This window comes from Phyllostomus hastatus, unplaced genomic scaffold (assembly GCF_019186645.2).
Source record: "Phyllostomus hastatus isolate PE091 unplaced genomic scaffold, TTU_PhHast_1.1 phas_contig_40, whole genome shotgun sequence".
Taxonomy (NCBI): domain Eukaryota; kingdom Metazoa; phylum Chordata; class Mammalia; order Chiroptera; family Phyllostomidae; genus Phyllostomus; species Phyllostomus hastatus.
Genome location: NW_025333872.1, coordinates 417,322 through 440,483, shown reverse-complemented (window position 1 = coordinate 440,483; position 23,162 = coordinate 417,322). Strand labels below are relative to the sequence as shown.

General features: G+C 41.9%; 2 protein-coding genes across 4 annotated transcripts in view; one reads left to right on the top strand and one right to left on the bottom strand.

The window, feature by feature from the left end:
* Window positions 1-13,041, bottom strand: part of MAPK14 (mitogen-activated protein kinase 14) — a 64,475-nt gene extending 51,434 nt beyond the window's left edge. Inside the window, exon 1 of one of the 3 annotated variants that reach the window (XM_045844261.1) lies at window positions 12,488-13,041. In XM_045844261.1, the coding sequence (XP_045700217.1) occupies window positions 12,488-12,603 (116 nt within the window). In that variant the 5' untranslated portion in view covers window positions 12,604-13,041. The remainder of the gene's footprint in view (window positions 1-12,487) is intronic. The other 2 variants (XM_045844260.1, XM_045844259.1) reach the window with 2 other exon arrangements.
* Window positions 13,042-15,037: 1,996 nt separating this feature from the next.
* SLC26A8 (solute carrier family 26 member 8) overlaps window positions 15,038-23,162 on the top strand; it is a 78,710-nt gene continuing 70,585 nt past the window's right edge. Inside the window, exons 1-2 of the mRNA XM_045842744.1 lie at window positions 15,038-15,158; window positions 20,543-20,729. Coding sequence (XP_045698700.1) covers window positions 20,545-20,729 — 185 coding nt within the window. The 5' untranslated portion in view covers window positions 15,038-15,158; window positions 20,543-20,544. The remainder of the gene's footprint in view (window positions 15,159-20,542; window positions 20,730-23,162) is intronic.

The window sequence follows — 23,162 nt, the reverse complement described above, 5'->3', positions numbered from 1 at the left end:
TCATTACACATCAATTTGGTATTTTTCTTTTTTAAATAAAACTTCTTGCGGTGACATTGGTTAATAAAATTACATAGGGTTCAGATATACAATTCTATAACACATCATCTGCATATAATATTATGTGTTCCCAGCCCAAAGCAATTTGTTTTTTTAATCAAAATACTGGAATTTTCAAGATAGCTCATTTACTTTGGGGAATACTAGATAAAATCTTATCAGTGCTCTAGAAAAATCACTGAAATTCCATTTAACAAAGCTATTTTTGCATCCTAGTGAATGATCTCTGTTTGTAGTGCTTTAATGAGCTGATCTAGAAAAATTCTATTAAGCATAAACGCATGCAGTCTGGTAAAGAGAAAAGTGAACTAGTAGTGAAAAGACATGTTCTAGTTCAGGCTCCGGCACTTCCTAGCAGGTGATCTTGGCCAAGGCTTCTATGAGCCCATTTCCAAATCGATAAAATGGTGGTGTGACCAGCCCTGCTCATCTCCCACTGACATTCTGAGGCTCAAGATAATTACATGAAAGTATTATGAACTATAAAAAGAGGGTAATTTTAAATGTTTCAAGGTGAAAAGAATAAGCATGGGGCTTATCACATACTCAAGTCTCAATATCTGTTTTTAGATCTCTTGATTTCAAATTTGAGGGTGAGTATTTCTCTGAAATTACAGTAACATAGGGCAGATTATTAAAACCTGAGAGCCTATATCCTTGATCATCTGTTGTCATGCTAAGGATAACTAAAATATAGTTTCTATAAGTTAATATGCATACTTATTCAGCAATTATTAGATAAGAACTACTAAAATCAACAATATAATGTAGCCAATACTTAATGGCACTGAACTACAAAAAACTATTCCTTTATACATTTGTTTCCCAATTTAGACAGACTGTGAGGGAGAGCAGAAGCTACAGTTTATCCTTAGAATCTAGCCCAGTGCCTGGGACATTTTGTGAGATTAATAAATACACACCTAAGCAGATAGTTCCTGACCTCAAGGAACTGAGAAATCTAGCTGGGGAGTCAGAATGAACAGAGACACATAAAAAATTACTGAAGGCTTTTTACAAAGCAACACATTTGCTTCCTGCAATCCACTCTGTTCCTCAGTCAGACCAGTTTAGGACACTTCCTTGCTACTTCAAACTCAGCTCTCTACTGCCTACAAACGTGCAGTTGTCTTAGCCCTATTCCAGACCTAATTCTTTTTAAGCTTCTATTTATTTATTTTTAGAGAGAGGGGAAGAGGAGAGGGGAAGGAGAAAGAGAGGGAGAGAAACAGCCGTGTGAGGGAAAAACATCGGCTGTCTCCCATACGTGCCCCGTCTGGGGACCAAACCACAACCCAGGCATGTGCCCTGACCAGGGATTGAATTTGCAACATTTTACTTTGCAGGATGACACCCAACCAACTAAGCCACACCAGCCAGGGCCCAGACCTATTCTTAATTTCCGGGGGTAGGAACCAAGCACCTGTGTGTTTAAAAGCTCCATAAGTGATCCTGAAGAACCACTAGCATTAAGAACAACTGGGTTCATCCAACTGAGATATTCCTCTGTCAGGCGAGCCCATCTCAAATCTAATTCTCTTAGTTATGGTTTCTCCTATAACCTAAAAATGTTCCTTTTCCTCCTCTCCAAACACTGCCCGTCCTTCAAAATAATTTTCAAATTCTTCTCCCTCCATGAAACCACCTACTATTAACACTATAGCTCATAATGCCCCATCTCTATACATATCAATCCTTTTATATATAGTACATTAATATTTTGTTTATTTCTTTTATACACTGGTAAACATTTAACACTGATGTATATCAAAAGATTTCCTTTCCTACTGTAAGTCTAAAACACAAACATAAATATATGAGGTCTGTCCAGAAGGTATCCAGCCATGTAATATGAAAAAGACATTTATTGAAGAAGATACAAGATACAAGAAACATTGTACAGAGGAGAATGATGCCTCAGTCTCCTGCAGAGTAGGCACCTTGGGACCTCACACAATTCTCCCAATCACCATTAGCTGCCCCGTCGTATTTTCCTGAATCTCATCAATGGTCTGAAATCTGTTCCCTTTCAAAGATGATTTTAGTTTGGGGAAAAGCCAGAAGTTGCAGGGCACCAGATCTGGGCTGTAATGGGGCTTAGTCACCCGGGTGATTTGATGTTTTGCCAAAATCCTCTGTACAAGATGTGATGCATCATGGCGCATTGCCGTGATGAAGCTGCCCATCACTGGTTGCCCACAGCTGCAGCCTTCTGAATCATCCAATTACCTTTTGCAGTAGAATGTTCAAGCTTAATGCAAAATTTGATGCAGATTTATTATACCCCCTCAGTCATTTTGAGTGTGATGGCCACACAGTACACATGCTCACTCAATGGCATCTACTGCCCCCACTGACTAGTACAGTGAAGTTGTCACTGTTCACACATGCGCATTCCAGTCCACTCTCCTTGGCTGCCATGTGACATCCATGTTGTGCAAACTGTTCTTATTATATTAACAATGGTTGGACTTTTTTCCAGACAGACCTTGTACACATATTCCAAACTTTGAAAATTATGGTGCCTTAAATACCTGGAGTAATAGAAATCTTCAGGTAATTTGCTCATTTCCTGATTGTTATTTTCATGATGACTATCATTCACCTAATGATAAGCTTTCTTCAAAAACCAGCTCTGCATACCTAAGGCTGAACCACACAACTTTACATGAAGCTATTCCTAGGATAGTTAGGGTCATGTCTCTGAGCGCTTTGTCCTCAATAATGTGTAGAAAAATAATAGAGGGAAACCATGAAACATTACATTTCAACAAACTTAAAATCCAAAGGGTGAGATGTTCTTGAGATTAAGTTTGGAAGTACAAACCTGGACACACAGTATGTGAACAAGGCCACTGTGGAAATTGTTTCAGGTAATGAGTTCATAAGGAATATGCACAGAAAGCACACTGTTTCTACCTTTTGTGCAGGTAGAAGGTTCAAATTATCTGATCTCTTTTTTAGTCATGGACAATCAACTCAAATATACAGAATACACAAGTAGTTCTCAACCACTTACCCTCAGGGGGCGTGGGTTAATGTCCAGATATATTTTGGGCTGTACCAACCGAGGGTTGCTACTGGCATCTAGTGGGCAGGGTAGGGGGACACTGTGAAACATCCTGCAGTGCACAAGACAGCCTCCACCACAAAGAAATGTATCCCACCCAAATGTCAATAGATTGAGTAACCCTAGGTGAGACTATGTACCCTAGAGAATGTACACACAGCTTGAGAGATGCTCATAATACTTTGTTCTCTTAGTTAGCTATTTTTGCCCTTTTGCTCCTTTTGCCATCAGTACCATTTACTGAGATTATTCATTTCAAAGCATAAAGGCACTTAGAATCTCCAACTAGGAACTGGAAAATGAAGCAAGCTGAATTTATAATGTCAGATGAGGACATTATTAGAAATATATCAATATAAGATACCAACATCAATGTTTCACTTAAATTTAATACTAATAATATCAGGGAGTCATATTTTATTATACCAAGTTAGGAAGACAACTAAGATTTTCACCAGCATTTGGCAGTCTGGAGAAAAAAACATAAATAGAAACTATTATTCAAAAATCTAAGTACAAGAAGGTTCAAGTTAGCTAAAGCCCGAGAGGCAGGATTTGACAGAAAAGAAAATAAAGAAATAGCTATTGGGGATATTAAGAATAAAGTGATCATTTCTAGGAATAAAGTTATATCTACTGCAGGGACGAGAAAATGTTTAAGAGTTCAATATCCATCTGCACAAACCAGACACCTCAACCTGAGTGTCACAAGACAGTCGAAGGACAAGATTGGGGCAGATTAATTTGTGAGGGAGAAACTGTCACAGCAGACACTACCTTAACTGGAAGTACAGGGCTGGGGTGAGGATTAAGAGGGCCTTTACCCTCACAGTCCCTTCCTTCCCCTAAAACAGAGCCTTCCTGAGCCCTCGGCAGATCAAAAGAAGAAGTTCTGACCTCTTGTAGGCCCATGCTGATGTCATCACTTTCTAGATCTGAATCATCAGATGGAAAGGCTTCTCTGACACAGAGTTCCAACATGTATCCTTGCATGAAGTTGCCGTAGATGTAAAAACTGACCATTATGTCACCAGATTCAAGAGAGACACAGAAGAACCTAAAAGATTTCAAGGCAAGCACTAGAAATATAAAGGTAAATGAAATGGCAACTTAAGTTTTTTAAAAATTGCAGGAAAAAAGAGCTACTTCCAAAAGAGGACTTCCATGGCAATCTGAGGAAACACAAATACATCCCTTGTAGAATGATACTTTCAAGAACGGAAACCCTTCCTGCTTTTGTGTTCTTTTAATCTTTATAAACACATCACCTAGTACAGTGGCTGGCACTGGAAATACTAAATTAATTAATTTAAAAAAACGAAGGGGACTACTGGTATGCTTTCTTTTGTTGTTATGGTCATGTGCTCCGTGATGCCTGCACTCTGGATCGTAGGACTGGACAAGCAACCAAAGCATACTTGTGGGCACACTGACAGTAAGCGATGCACACGCCACATACCTTCCTTTGTGTCACAGGCTCCGTGACTGCGCCTCCAAGGCATAAGGGAGGAGGTTTTCAGGAAAATAAGGAAATCTGTAACAACATCACTCAAAGTAACAGGAGCTAACATGTTCAAGGTCTAAAGTTACTCAGACAGCAGATCTAAACCAAATAAACATTTGTCCTATAACCTTTCTGTTATGTTGCCAAGGGAATCTGTGTTTAGGAACATTCATTTTCTGCAGCTAGAGCAGTAAAAGGCAGGACAGCTTTCATGAAAGAGGAGAGAATTGTATCTGTGAAGGCAGAGAAGACAATAAATTCTACAGATTTTTATAGGGTCATATATGTGTAGAATCTTTCAATCCATAAAATTTCTTCAGCCCTGGCTGGTGTGGCTCAGTGGATTGAGTGCCAGCCTGAGAATAAATAGTCACTGGTTTGATTCCCAGTCAGGGCGCATGCCTGGTTTGTGGGCCAGGTCCCAGGTTGGGGGTGCACGAGAGGCAGTCACAAGCCACACATTGATGTTTCTCTTCCTTTCTTTCTTCCACCCTTTCCCTCTCTCTAAAAATAAATAAATAAAATATTTAAAAAATAAAATAAAATTTCTTCAAGTTATCAAAGAAGTTCTGGGGGCCTCATACCAGAATATCAGTAGTAGGTAACAACAATCCCACCTCTGCCAAAATTACTATAATGGAAGAATGGTGGGGGAATGTAAAGTAGATACAGGGCCAAATAAATGAGACCTTAAATGTAGAAGGAAGGTAAAAATGACTTTTAAACATTCAATCTGCAAGGAGGCTAATCTTTTGTCAGAAGTCTAGAGATAATTTCTTTGTTCCCTTCCTTTTGGCAATACAAACCTGAAAAAGTGAAATGAGCCCATGCTTTTTAAAGAACTTGAGTGCCCTCAATTTCCAGGGCCCACCAAAAGAACAGGCTCTGGCACTCTGAGCCTTCTGGAATAAGAGTTGGGAGCACTGGCAGGACTGCACCAATTCGCCTGACTCTCCATTCAACCCTACACTCCTGGGGTGGCCAAAAAGACCATTTAATTTTTCCATAAAATGAAAGACATATTTTTTGCCCTGGCTGGTGTGACTCACTGGATTAAGGGCCAGCCTGTGAACCAAAGGGTCACCAGTTCGATCCCCAGTCAGGGCACATGCCTGGGTTGCAGGCCAGGTCCCCAGTAGGGGGGCATGTAAGAGGCAAACACACATTGATGTTTCTCTCCCTCTCCTTCTCCCCCCTTCCCCACTTCCCCTCTCTCTAAAAATAAATAAATGAAATCTCTGAAATAAATAAAATGATTGCTAAAAAAAGACAAATTTTTTATTTTCACCAATAACTTTATTGACTCGGATATTTTGATTATGTCAGCTATCTCCCACATGGTATAATGATGATTGTTCTCAATAATGTCTCAATTTGGTCACTATCAACTTCAACTGGTCTAGTCAACTGTGGGGCTTTGTCCAGCGACAAATCTCCAGCACGAAATTTCACAAACCACTTTTGACACATTCGACCAGTCGCAGCACCTTCTCCATACGCCGCACAAATATTTTTTTGCGTTCCAGTTGTGTTTTTACCTTTCTTGAAATAAAATGTAATACACTGAAAATGTTGCATATTTTCTTCCACCTTCAATATTAAAATGGCTACACAAAAATTCACCAATTTTAAGTTTTTTTTAAATGCATGCTGATATAACAGCTGTCATAAAACAATCTAACAAAATTGTTTTCAATGAAGTTGAAAACAAGTAAGAGCTACTAGAGCCATCTTACAGAAAAAAACAAACTTTTTGGCCAACCCAATACAATTAGCATCTGTAATTGATAAAAACAGAAATTTAAAAAACACCAGAGCAGAGTGATCTGTTAAAACTTAGATCATGTCTCTTCTCTGGGCATAACCCTTCATGGCTTCCCCTCTCATCCAAGAGTCAAAGACACGGTTCTTACAAAGGCAAGTAAGACCCTACATGAGCCCTGCACATCTGCAGCCCCTCTACCTCCTCCTACCGTGACTATTTGGCCCCTGGTTCATTCAGCTCTAGCCAAACGGGTCTACTAGCTATTCCTAGAGAACAAAGGGCCTTTGCCTCAGGGCTTCTGCACCAGCTGATTGATCCCTCAGCCTGAAATGTTCTTCCCTCCACACCCACATCCAACAGGTGTTCTAATTCACCTCCCTTGGGTTTTTGCTCAATCGTCATTTTATCCTGAGGCCTACCCTGTCTACCCCACATAAAAGTACAACAGAGCCATCCCCAGAATTCCCTCTCCTTTCCTCGCTTCCTTTTCCCCATAGCACTTATCACCTAACATACTATCAATTTTACTTATTTTCTCCTTCTATTTCCACACCCCACCCCCGCAGAATATAGTTTCTTGCGGGCAGAAATTTTTGTCTGTTTTTCCCAGTAGGTGCTCAAAGTATCGATATATACAGAGTCCTACTCTCAAAGAGATTCGCATGAACAAACCTTCTATTCCTTTGCCTCCTAACCCCACACCCTGTAATACTCCAAAGTTCAGATAGTGACACTAAACCTACTCACTGTCCTACGCCAAAACTCAGGGGTCATCCTAGACTCCTCTCCTTGCTGTACCTTTCTCCCCCACGCTCAGCCTGCAAACCAAGCATGTCAGAACCCAGGACCCATTTTTCAAATGTGCAGAATTTACAGGCCACCATTTTCTTCTTCCCTAACATAAAATTTTAAAAAGAATAAAATGCTCAAAAGCCAGTTAATGTTATAAATCTTTAACACATGTACTTAATTTATGGAAGCACTATACAAAGAAAAACTACTTCTAATAGTGAAAGCTTCATTTACAAAAATAAATAAATAAATAAATAAATAAATAAGGTTTAAAGAGATCTTTTTGTTGTCCTGAAGAAACATGTGCATGACTTCCAAGTACATGGCAACCCTGAGATGGAATCTCTAGATTTCAAGTCAGAGAACCCAGTTTATAATGAGGTTTTGGGTTTTTTTAAGCTAACACTACCATACTTATGACTCTTGGATAGGAACAAATCAGTACCAAATTTCACAGTAAAGAGCAAAAATCCGATGTATTTTCACAGGTCTGGAGAGGCAATTGTTTCTATTTATACCCTATATTTACATAACACAAACATACACAGAAGTTCCAAATTTACAAAACATACAATGAAGAATTTCAAACCAACAAGATTCATATATTCAGGAGTTAACTATGTGCACAGCGCCTAATAATTCTGTGAGGAAAAATTTAATCTGGACAACAAATTCATTTTTCAGCTCATCAATTCTGCAGAAGAGAGGTGCCTTTAATAAGCCAAGGCATTACCCCGCAGACTAGCTGTGCACTGGCACTAGTGGGACTGGTAGCACATAACCACAGCTCTATTACAAGTGACCCAGCAACCCCTTTCTTCACCAAAGGAAGGAGCGGGGAGGCAACGAGCACAACCTCAACAGCAGGTATAGGAAAGGAGACTTTTAAAGTGTTGAAACCCCAGAATCAGTCCAAAGCAGCATTGACAAGTATGCCATTCCTTCAATGAATGAGTCCAGCTCCTCAGCTACATAACTCAGCTAATACTACCAGCCTTCATAAAGCCAGGGAAAATTGAATGATAATACTTTGGATGAAAATACTTTATAAAATATAAAATCCCATTAAAATTCCAGTTAATTCTAAAGTGGGAGTGATTAAACTCAGCGAATTCTTCCACCTTTGAATCCTAAGCCTCAGGGGCCCAGCACCATCTGTGCAGCTGCCCAGGAAAAGCAAAGTCAACGCACAGATCACCTCTGAGGACGCGTCAGAGTGAAATCAAAAGCAGAGTACTCCTTAGCATCAAAAAATTAAACTGGCAGTCTTGGCCAGATGGCACAGTTAGTCGGAGCGACATCCCGTACACTAAAATGTTGCGGGTTCTATCCAGGTCAGGGTCCATACCTAGGTTGCAGGTTCCCTGGTCCGGTGCATACCCAGCTGATCAATGTTTCTCTCTCTCCTCTCCACTCCTTTTCCTCTCTCTCTTAAATCAATAAACATATCCTCAGGTGAGAATTTAAAAACAGAGAGAAATTAAAACTGGCAAAATTGAGAAGTTAGAGGCCCAGAATACCCTTATTTTTGAATGGGAACCAGTGGAAAAGTATCAGTGAGAAAATGAGATTTGGTAAAGAAAATGACTTTATAGCCAACTTGACTGAACTCCTTCTTAGAAGTCTTTATGTAGCAATATCAATATTTAAATATTTACTGGTTGGCACTGATAACATGCAGCCAATGACATCATCTTTGTTACAAAGAAAAGCAAATGGGAAGAAAAGATCAGCCTGGGCCTATTATCACAAGAAAAGTAAAGGGCAAACCCTTCTCACTGATCAGAAGTCAAGGAAGTCAGTCACCTTTGCATACCCAATAATGACATATTTCTATCTACTTGTGCCCTGGCTCATCCTAAAAAAAAAATTTTAAATAAAAGATTTAAAATGGTGATGGCCATTAATACTAAAAAAATTAGCTTCATTTATTTTTATTATATTCATTAATATACCATCTTGTTCCACAAGCATTTGGGGAGCTGGATTTGATTTCTTAGTAAAATCTGTCAACCTCTTACTACAAGTCTTATTATATACTTTATATACTGATGATAAATATAATAAACTGCATGGCACAATGCCAGGAACAGAGTAAGCAATCCATAAACTGTGATTACTATTCACAGGCTGTAAGCTCTCTGAGGGGAAGGTATTACCTTGCTCTGTCTTGTCTGCTCTCAGGCCTACAGTTGGTGCTTAATAAATACTGCTGAATAAAGAATTGAATATGATTCAAGAAAAATTCTCAACTCTCACCTCTTTTACATTACCAGTGCCTCCCACCTCCTCTAATCAACAGCAAGGGTCTGGAAAACCATACCCCAGAGAAAAGGCATTTAAGTTCCTGTTTATATTTCCTTAAAATAACCACAAAGATTCCTGTCCCAAAACCACAAAATCAATGCTTTGCAACAATGTATTCTTAAACAATTTTACTTCATTTCCCCTCAAACAATGCGCAAAGTTCCTTAAAACTGCAAGACTTAGTTTAGTTCCCTTTCCTCCTTAAAAAGGAAAGGCATATTTATAAAACCCTATGATTCTCAAATTTCTAGTATGATTTCTTGATCTTTAATTCATGGATGGTTATCACACTGGCTCTATTTGCTTTTTTACTATATACTTAGTACAAGTTAAAATAATAAAAATTGCCTTACTATAAAAAATAAAATTTTAAATTCTACATCAAAGTATATCACACTTCAGAACAATCAAATTAGGAAACTGGCACATTTCAATGATGTTGCATTCCTTAAAATACTTTCAGCAATACTTTTGGGAAGAGACTTCAGGTCTAGCTCTACAAGTCACACACGAAATTCTGTGTCATTACGTTTTAGTTGAGACTCCTATTAGGTATAAAACAGTATCACCAACCTGATTGCTAAATCTTTTTCACCGGATTTTAGTACAAATTCTCTAAATTGTGTGGATTCAATTGCATTTTGTAATTCCTTAAAATCAAATCTGCACTCAAAGGATGAATGAAGATGGTGGAAAAAAACACAGGCAGTAAAATGAATTCTAAAAAAAGTTACAAAAAGAAGTATTTTCTGCCACATGTGAAAAGTTGCTAATTGAAAGAACAACTTCAAATAACTACTCTGAATGACATAACACTTACTTGTAAATCTAATTCTGATATTTTTGATCCAAAATAGGTTATATTTGTTTACAGTCAATTGTGACGTGTATCAGTTGTATCTTCCTCCACCAATGTGCTATAGGTTACACCGTTTAAGTGCCCTTCACAGAAATACTACCAAAGAACAAACCAACTCTGCCTCCCTGGAAAGACACACAAGAAACTTAAGGGTGGTTGTCTCTGAGGAAAGGAATAGCATCTTTGTAGAACAGAAGAAAAGATTTTTTACTGAACATACTTTTATACCTTTTGATTTTTATATAATGTGAATGTATTACCTATTTTAAAAAATCTGTTTAACTTAATTACTTCCAAGTGTCAGATATCTCTGGCTTCTAAGCCAGAAAAATATACTAACACTAAAGAAACATGGAGTTCTTCTAATGGCACGTCACTGTAAATCTGGATCTCCAGATGCAGAGCAGAGCTATTCACACCAACAGCAGGGAAACCTTGCAAGCAGGTCTTTTCAAGTTCACTTAACTCACCATAGTTGAACTATTCTGCTGTATCATTCCATTAAAGTTTAAATATCATTGGTAACAAAAACCTGATACTATAAAAACTAATGTGTCAATTCAAGAATGAAAAACAAAGTAAACTAATGAGCTATTAAAGGAGATATATCCAAATTTATTTTTGAAAATTAGCAAGTCAATAACACACATATATAGTAAAATGTTGCAAAGTCCCTTAAAACATGCTGTCTACTATAAAAATGTGGAAAAGATGTCAGGCATGGTGCCTCGGCAACATGGTTCAAGCAGCATGAACTAGATAATGCAATATGATCTGTTGCTAGACACAATTGCACAATCTCGATTACCCAGAAGATTCTACCAAACAGGAAATTCATGATGTGACTTTAAGAAACACAGGAATTATATTTAAAGATTAATACGTTCAAAGGCTGGAATTTGTTTCAAAACAAGAAGTAATTTTATAGATCCCTTTTCAAATGTTGCATGGGCATGAATTACATGGATCTTTCAGATCAGGTGCTCTCAAATTACAGTAAATCTAAAATAGAGTGTATAAAACTTTGTAAGTTAGAGAAGTTAGTGAATGTTTCAGGTCCGGAAATGTTATGGTATTAATTTAATTAAAACACACTCACAGTGTGAATTAAAACTGATATATTCCACATCCTTATGAAAACCATCGTGTACCTCAGGCTATAAACGCAGATAAGTCCCCTGCAAACTCTCTCAGGGGGCTTTAAAAACACTGTTCTATTCACAAGAATTATCGTAATTAAAAAAATATTTACAATATCTCCCAGCATTGTTCAGAACTTTTTGATCTCGAGGGCGTCCAACGGATCTCACTTGCTCCAAATGAGAAAATTGTTTGTCAAACAATGCTTAAATGAGCAGTGGAATGTGACTAATCAGTGAGGCCGCCAGTTTCTCAAGCTGCACTGTTCTTGCAGGCACTATCACCCACTCCCCAGTCTGCGAAAAGGAAATACGCCTTCAACCGAATCGGAAACACAGCACTCAAGCTGGCACAGTGCTCACCGAGATAAAGTCGGTATTTTAAGCTCTATGGGTTGCTCCTAATTGAACTGAGGATTCAAAAAGAACGCTTCTCAAAATGGGATTTCGACAGAGTCTTGCAAAAAACCCGGAAAGGACGCCCTGCGTCGTCAGTTCTGCTCAGAAGACAGCAGCCTCCGGGTCTGGCTTTGCCCTTCTGATTCTCCCGGCAGCTCCCCGGGCTTGTCTGCTCAGAGGGCAGACTCCGGCGCCCAGGGTGGGCGCACCTCAAGAGAGGGTCCTTCTGCTCGACGCCATTAGGGAGACACCCCCCACCCCTCCGCGAAAGAGCTTCCCCGGGTGCCTGCTCCAGGAGCAGCAACCTCCAAGAAGGGAAGGCGCAGAGTGCAAGCCAGGTTCGAGCGCCAGCACCACCATCCACTGCCCACCGTGGACCTGCGTCCTGCACACGGACGACCACCTACCTACGTGTGCAGGGTGAGAGGTGCAAGGGGTACAGGAGGTGCTGGACAAGGGTCGAAGGGGCAGCCATGCCCTCCCCCAGGGAAAATTCCTGCCGCTTGGTGCATCGCTGAGCCGTGGGGGCAGGCCTGGCTCCGGGACATAAAGGCCAGCTAACCACCACGGCCCCAGACCCAGTGACACTCACCACACTGAGCCATAGGCGCCGGAACCCACCGGGGACAGGTTCTGGTAACGCTCGGGCACCTCCCAGATTGTCTTGTTCAGCTCCTGCCGGTAGAACGTGGGCCTTTCCTGAGACATCTTCCAGCGGCGGCCGCGGGGGGAGGAGGTGGCCCTCCGGGGCCGCGCTTGCACCCGCACCCGCTCCCTGGCCCTCGTTCCCCACGCTGCAGGGCGGGGATCCCGCACCGGCTGCCTGCACAGGTGCTGCAGCCGCGACCCTGCCGACTCCCGCGCGCGCGGCCCCTACCAGCCGCAGTGGCTGGACGCGCCTCAGCGAGGGGACAAGCTCTGCTAATGAGAAGGACACACTCCGGAGCTCAGGGCTGCGCCCGCCAAGATCTCCCTGCACCCTCTCCCGGATCAGGCCAACTCCGGGCTGCGCCACGGGCTACCGCTCCAGCTGCTGCTGTTCCAGTAGTCGCCGTTCCAGAAGCGGCGAACAGGAGCCTCCCGCTGTACTCTCGCGAGAAGAGCTCGTGGGACTCTCCGCGAACCGAGATTTTACCCAATATGGAACCTGCCCCTGGGAGGGGGCTGATGAAGGAGGAGGACGGGAGACGCAGTTCTCGCGAGAAGAGATCAACAGCTGGAGACCAGAAGAAGGAATTCACTGTCTGTTCTTTTTAAAGGCGCGAAGGCGGACCAGGGAAGGAGAGGATGAGCTGGCAACACATGCCGCGTGCGCCCCACCGTGGTCGGCGGGGCAAATGCCTGGTAGAAAGTGACTGACAAACACGGTGTCGGGAAAAGAGCCAAAAGATCTTTGAACTGCCATTAGTCACCACCAGCAGCAGAGCACCTGCTCAGCGGAACCCGCATTTGCCAAGAAATTGCATTTAAAAAAGAGAGAGAAGCGTTCTGGCCAAAAAGCTGTTGCATCCCCATCTGCTGAAGGACATATGGCCAGCTCTTCGGAATTCTAATAAAATCTGTCCCAAAAGCAAATAATAGCCCTGCACTAAAGTCGACGTATTACATCCAAACTCTCCTAGTAGTTTTCAAACCTTTAGGTGCATAAGAATCATCTTGGGAGTGTAAAATGCAGATTTCCAGGACCCTCAGAGAGTCTAATTGGATAGGTCCGAGATGGGCACCAAGAATATGCATTTTTACAATAAACCCCAAGCAGTTCTGATTCAGGAAACACTCTGGTATCTCCCTTTGAGAAGCATTTTTTAAACTAACTGACTCTTGCCCTGAAGAGCTTCCACTGAAGAGGATGTTAAGCATTAAGTCAGGCCTCTCAGAGTAAGAACAGGGTAGAGTGGTATTATTAGGCAAGCCAGTTGATCTTTCTTAGACCTTAGTTCCAGTTCATGCAAAAGAGAATTCCTTTCTTGCATTTCCACCTAATAGGGTCTTTTATAAAGCTGAACAAGATAAATTTGTATGAGCAAGTTATTTTAACCCCATACCTACTCCCACTGTTACCAACCTATTCCTATGCAAAGCTTGTTACAGTAAGCTTGTTAGGGTCTTTGGACCCTAAAAGAAATAAGTAGGTCCAAGTCAGGAAAATTCTCATCACTTCCCATGATTATTCTCTTTTGTGTTATGCATCCCTTGCTGTGCTCAGATTTGCCTGGCCTGTCCCAGCATCTAGCATAGTGCCTAGAACATAAAAGATACCCCATAAATATTTGTTGAACAAATTATGAACAATGACCATGATCTCCATTTAGGAGGTGGTGGAGGATCCTCAGTGCTTGTCAAAGAAAAAAAAATAAAGAAAACATAAGACCTGATTCATGGGTGATTCGTATGAAGCTTTTCTTTTTCTTTCTTTCTTCTTTTTTTTTTTTTCAAACAATGTGTCTAGCCCGGATTCTCAATCCTACAAAAACATGGTGCTTGAAAATGTTCCAAGTCAACCTGCAGGTTAGGGGGTTTTGAAAGAAGTAATGACAGCTGAAGAAGGAATGGGAACAAAAATGTGACTAAAAAAAACAAGGACAGGGAGTGAGGAATCAAGGGGATGAGTAAATGGAAAACAGAGGAGAGGAAACTTGGAAGTAGAATTCTAAGAAATTCACAAATGTATCCAACAAACTGGGATGATGAGGTGAGAGTGACCACAAGGGTAACGATGAAGTGAGTAGGACATTTACTCACTCATTCAACAAATATGTACTGAATGCCTACTAGGTGTCAGGCACTTCTGATGGAAGGGTGACTAAAAAACAGACACGGTTGCTGCCCACAAAAGCTTACAGTTAACTTCAGGGCAATGATTCAATGATGCAACACAAATTTATTGAGCACTTACTGTATCTACCACACTGTTTTAGGTCCTGCTGATTCAGCAATTAAGGATAAAAATCCCTGACTTTTTAGGGGTGAGGCAATTTACAAAAAGGAATAGGTAAAGTGAATAACGTTTAACACGGCAGTCCAGCCAGTGTAAAACTGCAAGAGCCGATCAGGGATATAAGGCTGCAGTGGAAAGTGACGGGCCCCGAGCTTCGGCAGGCGGCGTTAAAGCCGGTAGACCGAGAGAGAGCGGAGAGGAGGCCCCGGCCGCAGCGTCTCGCAGCATCTTGCAGCGGGAGGACCCCGGCTGGAGCAGACCAGAGCGAGGCTGGAGGTCTGGGTGACCCTCTAGCCCCAAGTTTTCTCGCGCCCCACCTGACCTGGTGAGGTTGTGGGGAGACTTCGGGTGACACACTTGCTGAGTGTGAGGTGCGGGGCACGAGGCGTGGCGTCAGGAAGGCCCTGGATTAAGGGCAGTCGGACCTGGAAGCGAGTGGAGTCTGGGGGCGGCACAGGTCCGGGGGCGGCACAGGTCAGGGGCGTCCGCGGGAGGGCGGCCCGGCTACCCGCTCGCACCCCGCCGCCTGGGCTGCCGTTCTCGCCCCCGCTCCTGCCGCCCGCCCGCCCGCCGGAACGCCCGCCGGAACGCCCGCGGGTTCGGCCGCAACGGCTCGGAACCGCCTGCGCCGGTGCCGGCAGCGCCGCCAGCCCGGCCGCAGCTGCCCGGGCCTCCGGCGCCCGCACTGCCGCCCCGGCCGAGGAACCCGGTGAGGCGCCGCCGGCAGACGCCCCGGTCCCGGGGCTGCGGGTCGGGGTGGCGAGGCTGCGGCGGCCCCGGGCGCCGCGTCCCGGGGCGAGGGTCCCCGGTTGCATTTCGAAATCCCCGGGCGGGGGCCGCGTCGTCCCGGCCGGGGCTGCGCTCGTCGCGGGTGCTCAGTCAAAATGTGCGGGATGAATGAATGAAGGACGGTCGTCCCTGGGAGCTTATCTCTCAGAGGCATTTTCTCTGATTTTGAAAGGCCGCGTGGAATGGCAGTGACAGTTGTGCGCGTTTTGCAAAGTGAATCCTTTCACACTCGTCGGCCTGAACTGTCAGGAGCCCCAGAACTGGTGCGCTGCCGGCCTCGCCCCACCTCCCGTCCATCTCCCGCGGCCCAGGCGTGCCTCCCGCTTTCAGACCCCACTGCTTTTGTTCATGTTGGTCCCCGTGACTGAGTCCACGCTTCTACCACCCCCGCTTAGCCCCTTTCTCTTCTTATCAAACCCTGTGTGTCGCTGGCCCCCTGTGGAGCCTTCTCCAACATCCCCACCCCAGTAGCGAGTTCTCTCGCACACACCCTACCCTAATTGTTATCCTGTCACCACGTCACAGTAAGATAGCTGTTTCTGTGTCCAGCGGTCAGCTCAGCTCCACGGGGCTGTCCTCTTATTATTCCTCCCAGCCACTAGACAGAGTGACCGAAGGACACTAAAAGCAATGCTCTGTTTGTGCCTGTTCTAATATTTTGCTTGTTTGTGTGCCTGTTCCAATATTCCAGATACATTCCCCGTGAAAATGCAGGCGATAAAGGGGAAAGAGGTGTTTCTGATGGAAGTCCAAATGCTTATTTTGAAGTTTTGGAAGTGCATTTCACCTTCCCATGATTATAGAGAACATGAAAGATGTTTAAGACTATTGGAGGAAAAATTCTTGCAACTAAATTAGGCTCAGGATTTCATGTATGTTCGGTTGCATTTAAATTTTTTATTCTTGACTTTTAAAATACTTTCACATTATGTAAATGAATCAATGGGTGGCTAGATAGGTAGGGGTCTTTTAGGGGTTGAAGGAGCTAGATCAAAAGTGCCTGTATTTTAACAGTGCCCCCCAGTTTAGCATTGAAAGGCTAAATAAAATAATTGGCTACATTTACAGTGGTTCACGTACTTTATTGTGTGTTGGAATCACCTGGAGGCCTTCCTAAACCATACTGCTGGCTCATACTCAGAGTTTCTGATTAATTTAGGTCTTGCTTGGTGGAGCCTGAGAATTTGCATTTCTAACCTAGTTCCCAGGTGGTGGTGATGCTGTTTATGTAAGAACAGAGTGTGACTTACAGAGATCAAATTAATTTCTATTAGTTCGTAGTGAATCCAGGTACCCCAAATTATGTCACATTTATAGAATTCCACAATGAAACTGTAACGAGCTCATACCCACGGTTCACCTGCCTAAATATTTTGTCTGATGGCAGGAGCGTCAGAGAATTGTTTTCTATGCGCACATTTATCTTCCAGATTATGGGTAGAGCTTTGCGTGTTGCTGATCTCACTGTGTGCAGAGGCCCCATTGTGCTAATGCTTAGGAGGCAGTAACGGAGACTCTCTCTTGTGTTGTGTCTTGGCTGAAAGGTCATTATCCCGTCAATGTAGTTGGGATGATGATTTTCTGAAATGCATCACCTTTCCACACCCAAGTGCATCTGCCACTTGTCAGCAGGAGCTTCTGGTCACTGCACCTTGTGGGGAAAGGGTCCTGCTAGTGCATAAAAAGGAACCACTAGGGTTTCTAGGAAATCAAGAAAGACATAATGAAGCTAGAGAAATTCCAGAGAAGACTATGAAAAAAACACCCAATAAGGAAATCATGTGTCTTCTCTTACTGCCGTAGCCAGTCATGGGATGAGCCCTTTAACAACAGCCTTCCACATGTCCCTCCTAGTCATCCCCATCAGGGCGCTGCAGGTTAGGATTTGATTACCCTCCCATAGGCTACTGTAACAGTAATAGTAATCATCTCCAGTTGGCCTTTTTAGCTCCGGCTCTAACCCCAAGCAAGTACTGTTTGGTAAATTTAACGTGATAGGGGAAATGTTTCATGTCTGTGCTGTCCAGTATGGTAGCCCCTGACACATGTGGCTGTTGAACACTTGAAATGTGGCTAGTGTGATGGAGGAACTGAATTTTTTATTTTATTTTAACTAAGTTGAATTTAAATAGCTTCAGGTAGCTGAGGCTGCTGCCCCAGACAGCACAGCTCTAGACCACCTCATCGACACAACTCATCTTCCGAGGCAGGGGTCTCCTGCATAGCACTACATTTGCTCAAGCACTTTAAATAGCTAAAGAGTCCAGGTGGGACCCAGCAGCCAAGACCTTCTAATAGGCCTCAACCTACTTTTGGGGGACATTTAAGCTAACATTGATTTTACTAAGATTTATTTAATTACTTGCCTTATTATCTTATTGTCTCTGAAATTTATCCTGTCCTATCCCTAAAACACCTTATTCTCCTCCCTGCCCCCAGTGTGGAGAGAGCAAAGCTGAAATCGTACCTCCTCCAGGAGGTCTTCCTCATCTTTCTAGGCTGGGAATATTAATTCCACTCTGTGGGAGATTACATTGTATTAGGATGTGGTATCTATTTTGGAATCGGAAAGGCTGAGGTCAGACTCTGGCTCTGCTATTATTATAGGACCCTGAGGAACTCACTAAATTCGACAGTAAGTTGAAGGCTAGTAGATGAAGGGCACCTCTTGAATATAAACGATGTAGACTGAAGTCAAGAAAATGAAACACTACTTTCCGTAAGTGAACTAATAGGATATGATGCCTGCAAAGGGTACAACAACAGAAAATATAAATACTTAGCTTCGAAAGAGAGGGAAATTCTCAGGGGATAAACTATAATTTGTGATGGGAGGAGAGGATTTTTTGTGTCTTCAATAACAATACTCTTGATACACAAGTCACACGTGGCAGCCCACAGGCTGAATCCAGCCTGCAGAGGTGTTCAGTTAGATGTGTACTATGTTTTTGAAAATATATAAAGTAATTGACAACATTTAAAAATCAGAACTTCAGATAAAATCTGGAATTATGGCTTCTCTTGGAAAAGATCGGATCTGGCCATGCTGGGCCCAGCAGGACCCACGACAGCCATTGCTGGCACTGAGTACTGCTGCTGCTCCTCCCCCGCCCCAGTCCTACTGTCGCCGCTGTTCCTGACGTTCAGGCACTGCCTGCTTCTCACCAGCCCGTCCTCACTGCCACTTTCACAGACAAAATGCTGGGTTCTAGGCCCTGGATCTAGTCCAAGGTGGCAGTTACTGTAATTTCAATATAATTAACAAGTTAAGTAGGCTCTTTTAGTTGCCAGGAACACATAAATTCTAGTAATGGAACTTTATTGTAAGATTACGTATAAAAAAAAGGGAAACTGGGTCAAATATTCCTATGGATGGGAGAAAGAAGGGAAATATTACTCAGGTATTAGTGTACAATTCTACCTGTTTTTCTTTTCTGTAGAAGACACAAAGTACTAGTTCTCTTAAGTGACACACGGTAAAATACCTCTTCCATTCTCCTCTGTATTCCCCAACCACATTCTCACTTCTTTATTGAATTTGTGATTTTAGTTCAAGGTGTTATATAGCACACTACTGCTACCCAATGCTTTGAGGGTAAAACTACAATATGTAACTATGGCCCAGTTACTTAACTTTTCTAAAACCTCAGTATTATCACTTACAAAATAGGGATAACGGTAGTACTAGAATTGTTGTGGGAATCAAATGAAAAAACTCATGAAAAAAATCTACTGCAACGCTTGCCATATAGTAAGTGCTTTGCAAAGGTTGGCGATGATGTGGATGCGTGATCACCGGGAAGGACAATGACACTCATGACACATTAAATGTGTTTCCAGCCTCAGCTATTAATGAACTATTTGTATGACCTACATACTTTATGTTTGTCAATGTATTTTAGAGCTATGATACATATATACTTTTTTACATTTATGTGGAAGAATTTTAGAGTTTATGCCTTTTTTATTTTTCAAAAACACAGATAATCAAGAATGATTACACTTTCTTGCAGAGAGGGAACTCTATCCATCCTCATGAACTCCTCTTTCCCATTCTCTTAAAAGAGCAAGATCATACAGAGCTTTAAAGCTTAACGTGACCCTTAGAGATCATATGGCCCAACCACATCATTTTATGGACAAGGAAACTGACACTGAAACTTGTTTTCTAAGAAATTTGCCCCCAATCAGGCAGCTAGCTAGAAAAACAGCCAGGGCTAGATCCCCAGTCTCCTGAGACCCTGTGCAATGCTTTTTCTGCTACACCATGAGGCCACTAATTGAATACTACATAGTCATTAAGAAATATTTGTTGAGGGGCTGCTAAGTGTCAGGCACTCTTCTGAGCCCTGAGAATACAGCCATGAACAGTCAAAGTCCTGCCTCTTAGACTCCCGTTTTAGTACAGGAACAGACGATGGTCAAAGAAACAGTGCTAGATCAGGTGTTGGCAATTGCTGTGAAGAACAGTGAAGGGCAAAGAGATAACAATAGGTACGCTATTTCAATAGAGAAGGAGTTAGGAAGATACTGTTGACTGACCACTTAACCTCTGCATTTTCTTTTGTGAAAGTCAGTGGTTATACTGACTTGTACCTCTTAATCATTTTCCTACAGCATAATTGAATATAAATAAAACTAGGCTTCCTAGCAGGACACCTGGGTTCTAGTCCCGACTCTAATTGGGTAACAGCCAAGTCTGTTTACACTTTGGAGCCCCAGTTTCTCCAAGATGAGAATAATTCTCACCTTGCATTCTTTATAGGGTGGTTTTGAGTATAAAACTGTAAAACGCATGAGAAAGTTTTATAATACTGCAATGTGTTAGGCAAATATAAGGTATCATTATATGGAAATTTTACCTAAAAAGGTCTAGATTTTTTAAATTGCTTTTTGTTTGATCTGTTTTCATCCATCCAGGAATGATGCAAGTAGAGAGTAGCAGTCAAGAGTTTGACTCTAAATACAGGGAGAATTCTTTCACGTATGATGTTAAGCGAGATGTGTACAATGAGGAGACTTTTCAACAGGAACACAGAAGGAAGTCCGCTTCCTCTGGGAACATGGACATCGACATCACCACCGTCAGACACCACGTCCAGTGCCGGTGCGTGTGTGCGGCCATTCCCCTGCTGCCCAGCTGGCAGCACCTCAGCCCTATTTCGCTCCTTTCCGTGCCTCCCTCTGTCTTCCTCCTCTGAGTTCCTGTCATTGGAGCCTTAGTTTACAGCGATTTCTCCTCAATTGTGTGTGTGTGCTGTGCCCTGTAGCACCTGCTTGATTGTAAACTTCTTGAGCACAGACACCTTGGATGCCCCCCACAGCATCTAAGGGTGATATTTAATAAATACGTTGTTTGATTAACCACCATTACTAGTCTCCTAACAATGACAACAAAAAGCAGCCATGGTGGATGAATTAATGGTAGCAGAATGGCATCCTTTTAATCTCACAGCCGGCTGTGCCCACGCGGCACTCATGATCATCAACAGGGGACCCCCCTCCTCTGACACCCACTGCGACTATGCGGCCTTACAGTCTGGGGTCTCCCAACCTGTTTCTGTGCTGTGCGACTTTTAGCAGTCTACGAAAGCTTATGAACCTCTTTGCAGAATATTCTTTTTATTTTTTTACTGTGGTAAATATGTATGTTCCCACATTATATTATAAGTATATATAACATTATAAATATAATTATATATAAATATATAATGCTAAATATATATTATAAATATATAACACTAAATTAGCAGTTTTATCTATTTTTAAGTGTACAAATCAGCACTGATGACATTCACAATATTGTGTAACCATCATCATTATCTGTTTCCAAAACTTGTCACTACCTTAAACAGAAACTCTGTACCCATTGAGTAATAACTCCCCACTTTTCCCTCCCCTCTGGCTCTTGGTAACCTCTCTTCTACTTTCTGTCTCTATGAATTGCCTATTCTCGATATTTCACTTAAGTGCAACCACACAATATTTGTCTTTCATGAGTAGCTTATTTCACTTAGCCGTGTGGTCCAGGTTCATCCATGTTGGAGCACAAATCAGTACTTCATTTTATGGCTCATGACATTCCATTATATGTATACAGCACATTTTGTTCATCCATTCGTCTGCTGGTGGACACTTGGGTTGTTTCTACTATTTGAGTATTATGAATAATGCTGCCATGAGTATTGGCATAGGAGTGTCTGTTGAGTCCTTGTTTTCAGTCCTTTTAGGTATATCCCTAGGAGTAGAATTGTTGGATCATGTGGAAATTCTATGTTTAACTTTTTGAGGAACTGCCAAATGTTTTTGCAGCAGCTACACCATGGTACATTCATACCAGCAATGTTCAAGTGTTCCGGTTTCTCCATATCCTGTGCATTTATTATTTACCATTTTTTTATTATAGACACCCTAGCAGGTGTAAAGTGGTATCTGTCTGTGGGTTTTGCTTGTTTGTTTTCCATTTCCCAATGACCAAATATAAGAGCCATCTTTTCATGTACTTATTGGTCATTTGTATGTGTTCTTTGGAGAAATGTCTGTTTTCCTTTGCCCCTTTTAAAATTAGGTTGTTTGTCTTTTGTTGAAGTTGTAGGAGTTCTTTATATGTTCTGGATATTAAATCCTTATCAATATATAATTTGCAAATATTTTCTCCCATTATGTAGGCTGTCTTTTTACTCTGTTGTTAGTGTCCTTTGATGCACTACAGTTTTTTTTTAATTTTAATGAAATCCAACTTATCTATTTATTCTTTTGTTTCCTGTGACTTTGGTGTCATAGTTAAGAAACTATTGTGAAATCCAAGATGATGAAGATTTTCCCTATATTTTCTTCTAAGAGTTTTATAGTTGTAGGTCTTGAATTTAGATCCTTGGTTCATTTTGAATTAATTTTGTATGGTGTGAAGTAAGGATCCCACTTCATTCTTTGCTAAGTGGATATCCCATTTTCCAGCACTATTTGTTGAAGACACTGTTCTTTTCCCATTGAATGATCTTGGCCTGAAATTTTTTCAATGCACAAAACACATAAAATTATAAAGGAAACCAGTTTTATTGAAATATAGTTTATCAAAATATGAAAAATCCAAATATTATGTAATTTCATAATGTGGGTCTAATAACTACCATAATTTCAAAGTAGCAATGAATATAAATTATATTTTAAGATATCTGTAGCAATTTTAATGTAATATAAAAATATTTGTGATTTCTATTGATGACAAATTCAAATTCTCTTGATACTACTATGGTTTGTTGTTAACATTCATAATCGAAAGAAATACTAAATTTCAGTTCAGAGGTTAGTGAAAATAAAGACATAATATTTCATCTACAGACTTAGGGAGCCTAGGGACCTTTGGCTAAAAACCCTCTGTGACCTAGGACGTGATGTGAACCCCAATTCTCGAGCTGCCCTCACGCAGGCTCTGGGTTCACCACCCACAGTGTGTGTTGGGTAATGAGAGGAAGCCTCCGCACCGCTCCGCGGCACTTTCTTCTCTGAGGCATCCTCCTTTGTCCATATCCTGCCTTTT